The 17,299-nt window shown below is 44.8% G+C and overlaps 1 protein-coding gene across 1 annotated transcript in view; it reads left to right on the top strand.

Moving 5' to 3' along the window:
* LGR6 (leucine rich repeat containing G protein-coupled receptor 6) overlaps window positions 1–17,299 on the top strand; it is a 162,260-nt gene that overhangs the window by 100,264 nt on the left and 44,697 nt on the right. The window contains exons 5-6 of the mRNA XM_021003225.2: window positions 8,115–8,330; window positions 12,285–12,356. Coding sequence (XP_020858884.1) covers window positions 8,115–8,330; window positions 12,285–12,356 — 288 coding nt within the window. The remainder of the gene's footprint in view (window positions 1–8,114; window positions 8,331–12,284; window positions 12,357–17,299) is intronic.

Raw genomic sequence — 17,299 nt, 5'->3', positions numbered from 1 at the left:
TCAACTCTACTGCCAATGACTCTCTCCCCTGCAGCATGACCAGTGGGAGGGATGCGCCCCAGGTGAAGATCACCTATATGCTATAGGAAAAACATAAGAATATTTTGCTGGTTTTGATTTCAATGAGTTGAGTTCCCTAATATTTAAAATGAGAATGACTTTGTCCTATGTACCTTATGAAGTTATAGGGATTGAATGGGATGATATAGATGAAAGCACTTTGGGAACTGAAAAGCGCTATATGAAAATAAGAAATCCTTATTATCATTAGGCATTGTACCATAGGGTTTTATATTCAGGATGACCTAGGTTGAGCAGAGATGTGATTGTCTCAAGATACAGAATGAGACATACATTTTTGAACATCATCAATATGTGATTTTGTTTTGTTTGTCTTTTTTCTTTTTCCTCAGTGGGGAAGGAGAGTTGGGACTGAGAGAAAATAAAGGCTTGCTAATTAAAAATAATTAAATTTTAAAGTAAAAACAATCTGGGTTCAGGTCTAGCCACTGCTGGGGGTGTATGACCCCCAGGGTTCAAGACTTAAAAGAGTGAAGCTATGTTATTCCAAGGCTTATATGTGAATGTTGGTATTTGGTAGGAAGGCTGGGAAAAAGTGAGAATCTGCTGGTTCATTCCATTAAAAGAGACAGGAAGGATTTGTTGTCATGTCGTGGCAAGAGTCCAGGATTTGCAGTCAGTGGAAGGACCTGGGTTCAAATCCCAGCACTGCCTCTTGCTACCTGTGTGATCTCAGGTAAGCGAAGCAGCATTTTCCTCCTCCGTAAAATGAGGGACTTGGATTAGGTGAGCTTTCAGGTGCCTTCCAACTTTAAATCCCATGAGCTCTGGACAAGATGCCTCCCACCTCCTAAGCACCTCCCTGGAAACCTTAGCAGCTTCAGTGCTGGGAGCTGGACTTTGCTATGGAAGGCAGAGGTGCAGGGTGGGAGAAGGGGGCCTTTCTGCCCCTTTTAGAAGGCCCTCAGGATTCACTCCTGATTTGCAGGTGCCAGCGTGCTGTCTGCCAGGAGCTGTCTCTCCACCTGGCAGACACTGGGTCAGAGCTGTTGGTCCCTTCAGGCAACCAACGGCTTTTACCTGGATTCTTTCACTCCCTCACCACCCCCCCCCAAAAAAAGAAAAAAACCCAACCATTTTAACTCTGGCTGCTATTTTCCAGTTTCACCATTTCCCTCCTTCCTCACCCTTCCCTCCTACCTACCCCCACCTCACCTAAGCCAATAAGCAGTTTCCCTCCCAAGTACTCCATAACTTCTTTTTCTTGTATTGGGAAATATGGTGAGGGGGAGGAACGGGCTGCAATTCTGGGTCCAACTCCTAGAGCCTGGGAGGTCCAAGTATTGAGGAGCCATGGAAAGAAAGAGAGCAAGGCCAGTGGTGTGGGGAGAGAAAGGAGACTGGACCCACGACCCAAGTGAGGTTAGCTCGTCCCCTGACCATGGAACCATGGGTTGGTCCCTTCCCCTACCTGTGTCTTAGTTTCATGGGATCAAAGGATTTAGAGTCCAAAGGAATCTTCACAGTCCTCCCTACCCATTTTATAGGTGAGGCAGAAAGAAGGGAAGTAACTGCACGAAGGTCCAGCAGGTAACTGGTAGCAGAGCCAGAGTCAAACCAGGTCCTCTGACTGCAAACCTCTTGTACCAGCCTGATTCTCATTCACCCTCTGAAATCAGCTTTATCTCTGTAGGTAGCAACCCTCACCCAGGGGGACAATTGGCACAAAACTTGCCAAGGGCAACTGCCAAGAAGCAATCCCATAATTCGTTTTAGTCAAAGCAGGGGTGGCAGAGGCAAGATGTTGCATCACTCTGAGGCTTCTGCTGGGGAAGCCACTGAACTGGGAGATGTTAGTGAGGAAAGGGCCAGGCCAAGGAGGAGTTTCCCAAGCTGGTCAATGGTGGGCTGAAGCATTCCATCGGGCAGCTTCCTGTTGTAATTGATCATTCTTGCTAACCTGTGCTCAGTTCAGTTATCTTTGCTCTGGTGAAGGACTGGGGGCATCATTGGTGTTCAGAATTTCCACCTTCATGACATCATGGCCACTCATACTCCTTATTCATCCCAGAGGATTGGTAGAGGCCAGTCAGAGAACAAAGCGGGATAGTATAGAGTCTGGGGAGGTCTTAGGATACCTTGTTATGAAATGTGACTCATTTAACAGATTGATGAGAAGTGCCCGGTGGATGACAGGTTGGAGAACAGATCCCTTTTCATTTTTCCATTTTTCAGTCATGTACTTTTTTTTTTTAGGCGATTGGGGTTAAGTGACTTGCCCAGGGTCACACAGCTAGTAAGTGTTACATGTCTGAGGCCAAAATTGAACTCAGGTCCTCCTGAATTCAGGGTCGATGCTCTATCCACTGCGCCACCTAGCTGCCCCCAGTCATGTACTTCTGACTTATTCAGGCCACATTGCCTTCTTTCAATTATGGAGCCCATGGCAAAATTCTGGCTGAAAATAGTAAAAGGACAATGGTATAACTCCTCCTTGATACATTCTTATTTGTCTCCACTGGACTTTTATCCTACAATACACTATGAGACAGTACACTATGACTGATTCAGATGGTGGTTTATTATGAGTGTGAGATCTTTTTCCTTCCCCATTTCAAAGTTAAACATATATGGATGAAATTTTCCCCTCTGGAAGCACCCTGGCATAGGATGTGTAAAGTAGAAGTATGACTTTGCCTAGTCACTGAGCCTCTTCAATGTAGTTCCATATTGTCAATATTCCCCATCTGCACATGGGGAATAATTATTTCACTAACTAATTTACTAGTTTCTAACAAGACTCACACAGAATAACACATGCTAAAGTGTTATGTTATGGAGTTGTTTTTCAGTTGTACCCAATTCCTCACAATCCCATTTGGAGTTTTCTTAGCAAAAGTACCAGAAGTGGTTTGTTATTTCATTCTCCAGCTCATGTTACATAAGAGGAAACTGAGGCAAGCAGGTTAAGTGACTTGCCCAGGATCACACACCTAGTAAGTGTCTGAGGCTGGGATTTAAACTCTTTCTGGCTCCAGGCCTGGCACTCTATTCAATATTTCTATTATTGTTATTTTTATCATTCTTATGACTGACATAAAGATAGTTGATAGCTTTGGTAGGCCAATCAACATCTAACAGTACAGATTTACAATTCGGGGTTGGGGGGGAATGGTGCTATAATAAATGGTATAATACATTTTTAAAAGAGCAGAAGGAAGAACTCATCAAAGATTGGAAGACCTCAAGAAGCTATGAGTTCTGTCCCCCTGTCTCTAAGCAGATCTCCCTCCCTCCCTCCCTCCCTCAGGCCCACGCTAAGGAATCATGAAGGAGGAGTCTGGCAGAACAGAGGTTAAAATGCTTCCCGGGGCCTGAGCAAGCCAGATTTCTTGGAGAGGACTGTCTAAACCTTCCTCAAATATCTTAGGGTATGGAGTTTTCACTACTAGTTTTCAAAGTAGAAAAAGCACTGAGCCTGGAGACAGGAAGAATTGAGTTCAAATCTGACCTCAGACACTAGCTGTGTAACCTTGGGAAAGTCACTTAACCTCAGTTTCCTCAACTATAAAATGGGGTAATAACGGCACCTATCTCATAAGGTTGTCGTAAGGATTAAATGAGATAGTATTTGTGAGGTGCCTGGCAGAGGCTTCCTTCCTTCTTTCTCTTGCTCATACTCACTAAGTTTCTTCTTCTTACTGTCTAGTCAAAAATCCCTTCTGCTTCAGTTTGCCCTTCCCAGTTCCTCATTTGAGCTTTGGGAAGAGTTCCTCTCTAACAAAGTGGCCCCCACATTGCCTGCCTTTCTTGGTTAATGCGGCAGCCTTTATGTGGCTAGGCACTATGATGGCAAGCTACGCCTTGGGGCTGAGCGGGGATAGAGGGGCCCCCATATCCAGAGCTTGCTCCCTCCCTCCCTCTCTCCCTCTCTCAGGCCCACGCTAAGGAATCATGAAGGAGGAGTCTGGCAGAACAGAGGTTAAAATGCTTCCCTGGGGCCTGAGCAAGCCAGCACTGGCCTGTGGGGTCCCTGTAAATCTGCCCAATTACCACAGGTAGGAATCATAATCAGGAACCACTTAAGGAGCAGGAGCCCACTCGGAAGAAAGAGAAGAGCTGTTGGGGGCTGCTGACTTTTTTTTTTCAAGCTTTAATTGGCATAGTTGTTCTCTCTTTCCTGCCAAGTGAGATTCTGTCTGGATAGACTCTCCTGCCTGCAGGGAGGAGCTTTTAGCCAAAGACAGCAAGCCTCTCTGCTCCAGGGAGGCTGGCTCACCTCCCCCCACCCCACCCCACCCCAAATAAATAAATAAATGAGTTATTGAATGAATGAATGAATGAATAAATAGATAAACAAATAAATAAATAAAAGAAAGGAGTCTAGGCCCCTGGTAGTGAGCTGAAGCTGAGGCAAGATGTTCCCAAGGGGCCAGGGGACATATACCTAAGGGCTTTTTAGGAAATTTGCACTCTAACCTCTTAAATCTCAGTCTTCTCATCTATAAAACAGGGATAATAATAGCAACTACTTTTCTGGGTGGATGTAAGTGAGAATCAAACTAGGCAATGTGTAAACCTTAATTAACGCTACATATAAATGCTGACTATTATGACTGTTGTTATACTTGACTCAGGGGATGGAGAGAGTTGTAAGTGTGAATTTTGGGGAGTCACCTGCAGGCCACCAGGCCAGATTATAGATATAGCAAGCGTATGTCCTATATTTTCCAGGATAATGCCATATTTTATTGCCTTTCAGGATGGACTGTCAAAAAGGAGTATATTTTGTTGAATGACACTGCTCAGTTCTTGCTTCTGAAACTATGGTGACAGTATGGGTGGGATGAAATTCCGCGTAGACAGAACAATAGCTCAGGATGCCTGATGACTGTCTGTGCTCATCTTCTGGTACTGGTGACTTCCCAGGTGCTGCCACTGGAGACCTTGGTCTGGTGACACTGGTTCTTCAGCTGAGTTCAGTTCAGTTCAATTCAACAAATGGTTATTTCTAGCAGCCAGGTGGCAAAGAGGGTAGAGTGCTGGGTCTGGAGGCAGAAAGACTCATCTTCGTGAGTTCAAATCTGGCCTCACACATTTACTAGCTTGTGTGACCTTGGGCAAGTCACTTAACTCTGTTTGCCTCAGTTTCCCCATCTGTAAAATGAACTGGAGAAGGCAATGGCAAACCATTCCAGTATCTTTGCCAAGAAAACCCCAAATGGGGTCATGAAGAGTCAGACACAACTGAAAAACTACAATAGCAAGCCTATAACTTTGTATCTCCATTGCTGCACTAGGTGCTGGGAATACAAATATAGAAATGACAAAACAGCCCCTGCCCTCAAGAAGGTTACATTTGAATATTCAGCCAACTGATTAACCATCCCCATTGCCTCAAGGTAGTCCAACCTCTCAACTCTTTAGGAACAATTGCATCTTGGAAGTGGAACAGCCACACCAGGGAGGAGAAATGGTCCTCTTAAATTTTTCACCCTCTCTTCTCTATGCCTGCTTCACCCTCTACTCTAAGCTGACAGAGATCTGCCCTTAGGCTTCCTGGTGGCTACTCTGTGATCTGTGAGCGGGAGAATTAGATCACAAAAATCTTCACAACACACACACACAATCTTTAGGGCTCATTTGGCCAGACACAAGCCTCACAGGCTTTAAGCCTCCTACACTTCAATGGATTTGAGATCTCATCAATGAGGGAATTCCTTTCATTGGTGTGAGTTGTAGGTCACCCACATCCTTGTTTCCAGTGTGATTCTTGTCCACTTTATTCCACTCAATTCACTCACTGAAGTTTTTACTCTGATTCATTTACTGTTTTGTGAATGCCAGCTTAGCATCAGAACTTCCCATCTGTAATCTTTCACCTTCGACATATGTTAGCCCACTTCCTTCTCTGATCTCACATGCCATAGATGTTGTCATTCATACTACTTTTGGCATTCAAGTCATCACCCATAACGTGCAAAAGCTGACTACAGTCCACTACGCATGAGTCTTCCAAGACATGGTGTTTCATGGCTCATAGCCAAATTATAAACCAGTAGGAGAATATTGGTGTTGAAAGGATAAGCTTTTGTATCATTGAGTTGCTTGGGATTTTTTTTTAAAGTCCTGTGCAGTCTTCCCAATTTGATCTAGCCTGACCTCTTAATCCTAGTCGATTATGCACCCAGATTGTTATTCATCTATCCAAGAGAGAAGTACTGATGGAATAACTCTGTAAGCTGTCCATCTATCTGCATGCCATACCCTGAGTAATGTGGATTCTTCTTCTACTTGGTTTTCCCTGTGTACACTGCTTGGCCAACACCTTCGAGTGACTGTGAATTGCATTTAGTAAGCCCTGGATCATTTCAGGGCCTAATGGAATCAGCATAATGTTATCTGAAAAATGGAGCATCTTTACAGCCTTTGTCACTAAGGAACTTCTCATCAATCTACTACAATCAGTCTTCCCATCCGTTATCCCACACTCACTGGATTCAGGGAACAGGACAGTTGGGGGACAAATGTCTGATGTTTCCCTCTCACCCACTCCCTCTTGGGATCACAGAATATCATCATAATAATTGTTATTCAGTTGTATCCTACTCTTCGTGACCCCATTTGGGATTTTCTTGGCAAAGATACTGAAGTGGTTTATCACTTATTTCTCTAGCTCATTTTATAGATGAGGAAACTGAGGCAAACAAGGTTAAGTGACCTTCCCAGGGTCACCCCACTAGTAAGTGGTTAGATAGACTCAGGAAGATGAGTCTAGCTGACCCCAGGCCTGTCACTCTATCCTTTGTACCACCTAGCTGCCTAGCTACATAATAGCTAACATTTATATATTAGATGGTATCTCTGCCAAGAAAACCCCAGATGGGGTCCTAAAGAGTTGGACACGCCTGACATGATTGAATAAAAACATTTATATAGTGCTTACTATGTGCCAGTCAGAAGCTATGAGCTAAGCATTTTATAGTTATTATCTCATTTGATTCTTACCTACTGAGGGGTAGGTACTGTTAGCACCATCCTTTTACACAGGACAAAACTGAAGCAGACAGTTTAAGTGACTTTCCCAGGGTCACACAGCTAGTAGTAGTAACATTAACAGTTAACTTCATATAGCATTTACTATGTGCCAAGCACTGTCCTAAGTGCTTTACAATTATTATCTCATTTGTTCTTTACAATAACCCTGGGAGGTAAGTGTTATTATTATCCCCATTTTACAGATGAGGAAATTGAAGCAAACTGAGGTTAAACAACTTGTCCAGAGTCACACAGCTAGTAAGTGTCTGAGGCTGGATTTGAATACAGGTCTTCCTGACTCTGGGGACATGCATTCTATCCATTGCACCACCGAGTTGCCTGTATTCAGAATTGGAAGGGGCCATCTAGTCCAACCTTTGCCTGAAAAAGAATTCACCAAAAAATGGGTCATTCAGCCTTTCAGCTGAAGACCTGTAACAGGTAGCCCATCCCACTTTCCCTGCCTTCTGAGCAAGAAGCCTTTCCTGACCTTCCTTCATGCTAGCATCCATCAGAGATCACCTCTAGCTAAGCGCGGTCTCTATCTCGTTTGCACATAGTTATTTGCAAACTGTCTTCCCCATTTGCCTGTGAGCTCCTTCAGAGCAGGGACTTCCCCCCCCCTTTCTTTGTATCCCTAGCACTTGATACAATGCCTGGCACATAGTAGGTACTTAACAGACGCTCCTTGATTTTTGGAACATGCTTTTTTTTTTTCCTACTCTGTTATTTTCTCTTCTCCCTCTTCTCCCTCACCCTCACGTAGTCTTTGCTCATTTTTCTCAAGTCCCCAGATAGAGGCTGCTGGGCAGAGATGAGGATACTTTCAGTTCATACATCATGAGGTGATAGTTGTTACAGCAGGCAGCATCCTCAGCCTGGGAGATGAGTTTCTTGTCTCTGATATTCTGCTATTTGTCTGCCTTAGGTTGGAAGTTCCTGGGGTCATAAACTGGGTTTATCCAACTGGTCAGACCCAGAGCTGGACCTGCTAGCTACTGCATGCTACCATGAATTTGAGTTTTACTCATGCTGTTCCACTCTGTTCCTTTCAGGCGTCTGGATGCCAACCTCATCTCTGTGGTCCCCGAGAGAAGTTTCGAGGGGCTCTCCTCCCTCCGCCATCTGTGGCTAGATGACAACGCCCTCACAGAGATCCCCATCAGGGCTCTCAACAACCTTCGCTCCCTGCAGGCCATGACCTTGGCCCTCAATCAAATCGGCTTCATTCCCGACTATGCCTTCCAGAATCTCACCAGCCTTGTGGTGTTGTAAGTAACTCCTTTCCCTCCTAGTACCCTGGAGAACTATTCTTGAGCTAGGGCATGTGAGTTTGCCATAGAACAGGAATTCTTAACCCTTTTTGTGTCATGGGCCCTTTGGCAGACCGGAAATGCTTATTCCCCCTTTTTCAGAATGAGGTTTTAAAATGCACAAAATAAAATATATAGGATAACAAAGGAAATGGAAATATGGTTATTTTTATTTGTGTTTAATATTTACATATTTATAATAATATATAATAAATATTTATTGAAATCTATTATATTATAGACAATATTATATTATATATTTTATTCAAAAGAATTTTTTTGAAAGCCCACGGATTCCAGGTTAAGAACCTCTGTTCTAAATTGTAGTTATGATTTTGGCCAGGCAACAGACTTCTGGGTTCTAGCTCATTCAGGGAACTAGTATTTAGCTCAACTATTGCATCATGGCACCTTGGGTAAGTCAATTAAGCTGTATGAGACTCAGTTTCCCCTCAGTTAAATGATGAGAACCATCACCTTCTTGATCTACCTCCAGATTTTTGTGAAGACAAATGAGAGGTTTTATGGGGAGTTTTTTTTTTTTTGGTTTTGTTTTGTTTTATGAGGACAAATGAAAGGAAAGTTTTTTAAATGCTTTGAGCTCCTTGAAAGACAAGAGTTACCCAAGCAGAAGGATAGCATTACACTAACATTTGGCTGCCAGAGTCTAATTCAGTTACTGAGGAGAAAGAATAATCACACTAAACTGATCTGGGCATAAGTTAAAAAATGAAACCTGATACTTCTCTAGTGTGTGTGTGTGTGTGTGTGTGTGTGTGTGTGTGTGTGTGTGTGTGTGTGTGTAGGGTAAATTCCTACCTGGGATGTGTAGATGAACTATGAAATCTCTTCTATGGAAGGAAGGAAGGTAGGAAATAAGCGTTTATTAAGTGCTAACCCTACTATGAGCAGCTAGATAGCTTAGTGGATCCAGCCTCAGAAACTTTCTAGCTATGTCACCTTGGGCAAGTCACTTAATCTCTGTCTGCCACTGGAGAAGGAAATGGCAAACCACTCTGGTATCTTTGACAAGAAAACCCAATGGACGGAGGTCCACAGGGTCACAAAGAATTGGACATGACTAAAACAATTGAACAATAGCCCCACTATGGGTCAGGCATTGTGCTAAACACTTTATAAATATTATGTAATTTAATCCTCACAACAACCTTGGAAAGTAGGTATTGTTATTATCCCTAATTTACAGTTGAGGAAACTGAGATTGGGTAAGTGACTAACACAGCTATTAAGAATCTGAGGCTGGATTTGAACTCAGATCTTCTTGACTCCAGGCCCCATGTTTTACCCACTGTATCACCTAGGTGCCTCAAAATGAGGCTTTATGGTGAAGGAAGAATTCTTTCTCTCTACATCCAAACAATGTTTGAGTGAGAAATGAGGCTTTTTCAAGGCTCCATCCTGGAGATCTGGCAAATTCATCTTCTTTACTTACCAAGCCTAAAGAAGCAATGCAAAGTCATCCTTCCTAATTACATGGCAAAGCCTGTCAGAGTAATTACCTGGGAGATAGCATTCCTGGCAGGAATTGGGGACTCAGGATTAATTTTGCCTTCTCAATGGGAACTTTAGAGTACAAATTAGTTTCCAACTAATTGCTCTGAGTGATTGGTAAGTTCATAGAGCAATTACTAAGGGCTTGGAGGTCATGGGTAATTGCTTTCCCACACATGCTAATTGCTGAAGGAACATGGCCCCAGAGCACTGCCATTAGTGGCTCTTTCCAATGACCGCACACTTCTGGTGGTGCCTGACTCAGAAAAGCCAATGTTTGTGAGCAAGCCCAGGACTGGGTCAGGGCCGGGGAGTGATGGCTGGATCTTGGGCCCATTTGAGAGACAGATAATCTGAGGAGCATAGTTGATGAGGCCAGAACCTCTACACTAGAGAAAAAGAAGTGGCATTGTGGAACTGATATCACTTTGGGAAATGGGGAGTTAAGTTTTGGACACACTGAACTTGAGATAATGAAGGAAGATCTGAGTGGAGCCACCATGTCCTCTAAAGAGATGAAGAAGACAGGGCTGTACTGTGGATAAAAGGTCCGGAATGGACTATAGATTCCTAAGTCATCCTCTTAGAAGGAAGAGTTGAAGTTATGAATAGACAAACAGAAGGAGTGTAGACAGTGGGGAGGAGAGGATTAAGGACAGAACCTTTGGGGACACTCTCATGTAGACAGCTAGAGAAAGAAGAGGCACCAGCAAAGGAATGGTTAGGTACGCGGGAGAAGATCATAGGACCATAGATTCAGAACTGAGAGGAACTTTAGGGACCATTCAGTCTAACTTATATTTTATAGATGAGAAAACTGAGACCCAGAGGGGTTTCGGTGGTACAGTCAATGTTGCACAGTTAGTAACTGGCAGAGCCAGAATTTGAACTGAGGTTCTCTGCGTCCAAAGTCAGTGCTCTTTCCATACACCATACTGCCTCTCTGGGCCTCCATTTCCTTCTCTGTAAAATGTGGGAGTTGGACATATATGATTTCTGAAGCCCTTTTCCATCTAAATCTACGTTCCTATGAGCTGCTGTCCATTGTGATGACAGTGTTAAGAACAACCTAGAACATTTCAGTGTCTTGAAAGCTAAATGAGGAGGTTGAAGAAGAGGGGGATCATTAGTTCTTCAGAGAGGCCAAAGTGAAAAGAGGCTATATATGTGACTGGTTCCCCAACTGGAAGGCCAGAAACTGCCTCCCTACTAAGCTCTTGGTTCCTTATTGGACTGAGAATTCCCCAAAGACAGAAACCATTTCCCCCCCTTCCTCTGAACTACCTCTGTCCCCAGCCTTCTCCAGTGTCCACATGCAGGGTTCTGTAGGCAGAAGGTGCCACTCATGTCCTTTGTCACAGTGCTGGCGCAGAATGAGGCTGGCCTCTCTCTATCAAGACCTTCTTTCAGGAATGAGCAAAGTTTGCAGTCTCGTCTACTATCTTAGTCAAAAAAACCAAACTCAGACCACTGCCACCTTTTTTGTATAATTTTCTGCCTCTTATCCTCAAGCTGATGCTTCAGCTTTCACAAGTAGACACTTATGAAACACCTACTATGTGCCAGGCACTGTGCTGAGCACTAGGATGCAGTAGTAAAAGACAGTCCGTGCTCTTAAGGATCTGACAATCTAATGGAGGAGATGACATGCAAATAACTGTGTGTAGACAGGCTGTAATCAGGATAAACAGGAGATAATCGACAGAGAGAAAGAGCTAGCACTGTCTGCCTAGATTAATGATCTTCCTTTCTCCCTTTGGGCTTGTACATATCAAGGCTCATTTCCAGAAGGTTTGCTCCAAGCACTGATCTCCTGCTTCCCTGAATTCCTACAGAACTTACAGTCTGTCCCACATAGCTCAGCACTTAACTATAGACTGTCTTGAATTGTTCTGTAGTTTCACGTTCATAATCCTTGACATTGGATGCCACGGGTACTGAGCAGGGCAGGCTGGTGGCTAGAGAGAGCAGGCCTCCATAGAGGGAACCTTAGGTTGTATTCTATCTAGCATCTCAGCTTTCTAAATGGACAAATGTGGGAGGGGCCTGGGTCAGAGTCTCTTCTCCTTTTTTAAGGTGGAAGTGCATTGTCAGCCCAACCTATAAGGCTGTCACTTTCAAGAAAATCCCTCCATCGGATGGGCCCATGGAAAAAATCACAAAGTCTTCTGTCTTGGTGTCTGGGGGAAGGTTATCTTTAACTACTCATAACCCCTCTCCTCTCTACCACCTCTGCCATCTCCTGTTTAAGGACCCCTCCTGTTTGGTACAGATAGAGGAAGGGTTATGGATATGTCCATCATACCATTTTCCCAGCCTTTTCTATTCTCTGTTCCTTCCCCTAGGCAAATGGAACTTCACACTTCATGTTGACACCTCTTTTTCCCTTCCTATTTATAGGCATCTTCACAACAATCAAATCCAGCATTTGGGTACCAACAGTTTTGAGGGACTGCACAATCTGGAGACACTGTGAGTGCCTGGGCAGAGGCTGGGCTCCAGCCCATGTTGGGCGGGGGTGGGGAGGGGGGGAGTGAAGAAAGTGAGGAGCAAGTTGAACTGAGTTAGCACTGGGCTCCATTCATTGAGCCCAAAAGCTTCCCAACATCTTTGCCATTGCTATCTCTCGGAGGCCATCTCCAGATAGCCTGGCAGTAGGGAAGCATGGTACACCAGGGTTATTCCCAGTTCCAGCAGAAGCCAACTGAAATAATGGAAACTATTTCTACCAAAGAAAGGGACTGGCAAGGAGAAGCTACAGGAATTGGGATTATCTGTCTGGAGAGAATGGAGAGAGGGACCAGTCAATAATACAGTTTTCCAGCCTGGGAAGAGTTGTTTGACTCGGCGTGGCTGCTGGTGGTGGGGGAGGAATAACCATGCTGATGCTAAGAGAAAAGGTAAAGTGCTGAATGAAAGATGGCCCATTCAGTGCTATAAAAAGGGCCTAAGCTGTTGACTCTTAAAATAACTGTATTATTTGCACATCATTTGCATGGAATTCATTTAAGGTCTTCCTATCCTTTCTTCTGGTTGTCCGCCAACCCCATGAGACCAGGCTGGGCTTGTCATACTTAAAAGAAGTGGTGGGGTTTCTTGGAGCAGCTCCCCCACCTCATCTGGCTCTCTTGTTTGTTCCCCTGTGGGAGTCTGCATACCACCCCACAACTAGACCTCTCCTGCTAGAGAGAGGGGAAGAGGAGAGAGCCCTAGGCTCCCCCGCCTGGAGTGTCCTAACGCTGGACAGAGACTCAGAACAATAGTCATTCCTTCAACCTAGAGTGGAGGAGGTCAGCATCCTCCACCTAAGACGTAAAATTGAGTTGCTCTCATACTTGTGAAATGAAGGTTTTTCAGGGATTGGAAACAGTGAAGGCTGAAAGACAAGCTTCAACAAGTCAGGGGAGTTTTATTTTGGCCAGGCCTGTTCTGTACTTCATCTCTGCCTGGGGTGATAGGGAAAGGAAGAAGTAGGAGGTTGAGACCAAATTCCCTGTGCCCCTTTCCTGAGCGGTCGGGACAAGCCCTGAGCACGGAAACCCAGGAGAGTCAAGATGGCGTTGGAGTCATAACACCTTAGTCGTAATTCCAGTGTTGCTCCTTGCTTAGAAGTGTGACTTTAAAGAATTCACTCCATCTCTCCAGGTCTCAGCATCCTCATCTGAAAAGTGAGGGGAATGTGGTCGCTGACCTCCAAGGTCCTTTCCACCTAGAAATCCTGTGATTCTCTCAGCTCTCGGAAGCTCAGCCCAAAGCTGGAGAGGCAGAAGAGGCACTACCTATATCTTCTTCCATCCCGGAGCCTTTAGGACTGAGTGGGCCCAGGGCAGCAGACGAAAATGAGGCAAGGGTCAGGGGAACAGCATCAGAGCTCTTCATTTCCTGGGGTACCTTGCCAAAGTTCTTGGGTTTCCATTCCCTCAGCAGTCCAGTAGCCACCCTGTCTCTCAGAACAGAATTCCTTGGAATGAAGTGTTTAGGGACCACTTGACATTAGACAAGCAGGAAGGATCCCTATCCCAATTTCTCTGCTGTCCTGAGGATGGGGGGTGGGGGGGGTGGGAAGAGGGGGGAGGGGAAGGAGGCGGGCCATATATTGGATGAGGGACAGCAACTTCAGAAAGCCCCCCGCAGCAGCTGTTTCTTAACATCTGGGGCCCACTGCCTAATCTCTCCCAATTAGCCTCTAGATTGCTGCTTCTAGTTGTCTGGTGCTAGTTTAATTACAGAGCAATCACCCCACTATTCCTTTCATCTGGGGCTCTCAGATGAGTCCACCCTCCCTCCCTTCTCTCCCTGTCTCTTTCCTTCTCCCTCTATTTCTCCTTCTCTCTCCCTCCCTCCCCCTCTCTCTGTCTGTCTCTCTGTCTCTGTCCCTCCCTCCCTCCCTTCTCTCCCCTCTCTCTTTCCTTCTCTCTCTGTTTTTCCTCTCTCCTCTCCCTCCCACAAAGCTCAAGTACTGAACCCACTTTTCAGATGGGGAAGTAGAGGCTCCATGAGAAGAATGGCATTCTCCCCCATCCCTGATCCTGAACCTCATCATCTCTTCCATCCTTCCTCTAAATCTTTCAGTCCATAACCCTCACTAAACCTACCCTCCCCACATCTCCACCCCAACCCACACTGACTTAAGGGGCCAATCACTCTCCTAGCTTTTGAGGCTTCAGTGCTTTTGATCTCTAAGAAAAAAGGGAAAGTTTGCTCCTTTTTCCAGGTTGCTTGGGGCATTTGCTGGGGCCCTCAGCAACCCTAGCAGATGTGCCAAGGGAGCAGAAACAATGTTCACACTTTTTAATTGTTGCCCAATTAACCTCAATTCATTCTCCCTCCCCCCCCATCTCTCTGTCTCTGTCTCTCCCTCCCTCCCCCCTCTCTGTCTGTCTCTCTCTCCCTCCCTCTCTCCCTTTTTCTCTCTTTTCTCTCTTTCCCTCTCTCCTTGCCTCCCTCCCTTCTCTCCCTCTCCCTTTCCCTCTCACTCTATTTCTCCTTCTCTCTTCCTTCCTCCCTTTCTCCTTCTCTCTCTTTGTTTCTCCCTTTCTCTCCCCTCTCCCTGCCTTCAGTTATCCCTCCTGAAACCTTTCACATGAGCATGTCTTTGCTTCTCCTCTGGGCCCGGCTCTAACATCTCTACTACTCACACATCTCTCACCCCAACTCTAAGAGGGGCAGATCAAACCCCTGAGGCCCAAGCTGCGGTTTGGCTTCCCTTCCAGCCTCCTCCTAGGAGCCAGTGAAGGCACCCACCCTGAGGTGGAATAGCTGGTGGGTGCCTTCACTGGCTCCTAGGAGGAGGCTGGAAGGGGTCCTCTGCTTATGCACACACCCCTCACATGCATACATACACTCAACCACCACCCTCCTCCACAAACCATACACACCCAACACACACAGACTCCCAGAAACACATACCACACACATACCACAGACACATGCATACCACATACTGCTTCATTCAAAGGACACCCACGTATAACACCATACATACCACACAGACACATATGCCCACCCCCACCCACCTTCCAACTGGGGCTAAGCACACTAATGTTTCTTATGTTCCTCTGACAATAGAAACAGCATTGATTCCCCAAAGTATCTTAGACAGGAACACAATTCTCCACTTAAGGATACTGACCCTAGAGAGAAAGCCCTGGTGCGCTTCCTAGCTGTGGGGCTAGGGAATGAGCAGTTATTTCTCCCCAGAATCATTCCAGTCCGTCCCAAGAAATCTGTGCCAGTCATTGGCCCAGGGGAAAATTTCACCTCCTCTCTCAGCCTGAAACAGGGTTAGGACCTGTTCAGTTTGAGAAATGAGCCTAGAAAGGTGGTGATCAGACAGAAAACAGGACTTTCCTTTCATCTGAGGGGAGGAAGCTCATTTGAGCTCACTCAAGGACCTAGCTGTGAGATGGTAAGCTTCATGAGGGCAGCTACCATATCTTATCTAAGTTTTTTTAAAGTCTATCTCGGCCTCTACCCTGCACACAGTTCTGCACACAGTAGATGATTAATAATTGTCAGATTCAAAAATTGCCAAATTTTTGAAAGGAACTGAAAAAAATCACTAGATGTTATCTCTCCCTCTTCACTCCTATCCCTTCCTGGATAGCCCTTGGAAGGACACCCACCTCCATTTCTTCTGGGGAAGGGTGGGGGTTATAGAGAAGGTCCTCCAGAAGACCAATGAGAAAAACAGGAGATGGAAAGAGGAGAGAGCAGTGAGGAGGCAAAAGGATGCCAGTCTGGCTCTGCTCTTGACAAAAGCAGAAGACAATGCTAATTCCAGCTGTTTGCACCTTCCCCTCACTTTTGACACTTTGGGAAAGCAGCTAGCTCATCCACAAGATGCAAGCTTGTAGGCAAAGAACATAGAATCGTATAGATCTGCTGGAAGGGATCCTAAGAGATCAATTGGTCCAGCCCCCTGCCTCAAGGCAGACAAAATTAATAATAATGGCATTTATGATTACACATGTATAATCTATGTCAAATTACTTATCATCTTAAGGAGGGGGAAAAGCAGAGGCAGAGAGAGAATTTGGAACTCAAAATATTAAAATGAACTTAAAAATTGTCTGTTTAATTGGGAAATATAAAATATTACTAAAAATAATAATAGCATTTATATAGCATCTGCTATGTTCTAGGCATGGTGCTAAGCTCTTTATAAATTTTGGTCCTCATTTGATCCTCATGTCAACCCTGGGAGATAGGTGGTATTATGATCCCCATTTTATAGGTGAGGAAAGAGAAAAAAACAGAGGTTAAATGACTTGACCAGGGTCACACAGCCTGAAGTAGCTGAGGGTGGATTTGAACTCAGGTCTTCCTGACTCCAAGCCCTGACTCCACTGAGCCACCTAGCTGCCTCTACATGAGGAAACTGAGACCTAGACATGTTAAATGACTTGTTCTAGATTACACAGTTAATCAGTGGTGGAATGGAGAATAAGAACCTGGTTTCCTGCCTTTTAATATTTATCAGTTATTATATTTTATATTTAATTGTATTTGTGCTGTTTATTTTTACATATGTTTGCCTACCCCATTGGAATGTAAGCTCATCAGATACAGGGATTGTTTAATTCTTTGTACTTGTATCCCTAGCACCTAGCAAAGTGGCTGGCATATAGCCAATGGTTAATTAATACTCGTTGATTGATTGATTATTGGTAAGTCTAATGTTTTTTTCTCCCAATATGACATCTGTGGCCTTCTTGCCTACATGCACTTATTATGTAATATTGTATATGACAGTCATATGTGTTTGTGTCTTATCTACCTACTTGGCTTTAGTTCCCAGAGGGTAAGTTCATCTTTCATCTAAATCTTCCCCTATACCTAGCACAGTCCTCTGTATACAACTTTTGGCTGTATGTCAGCTTGGTTGCTGTTGTCTGGTCGTGTCCGACTCTTTG

Source organism: Phascolarctos cinereus, unplaced genomic scaffold, assembly GCF_003287225.1.
Source record: "Phascolarctos cinereus isolate Bilbo 61053 unplaced genomic scaffold, phaCin_HiC Scaffold_5;HRSCAF=322, whole genome shotgun sequence".
Taxonomy (NCBI): Eukaryota; Metazoa; Chordata; class Mammalia; order Diprotodontia; family Phascolarctidae; genus Phascolarctos; species Phascolarctos cinereus.
This window is presented reverse-complemented; position numbering and strand designations above follow the sequence as displayed.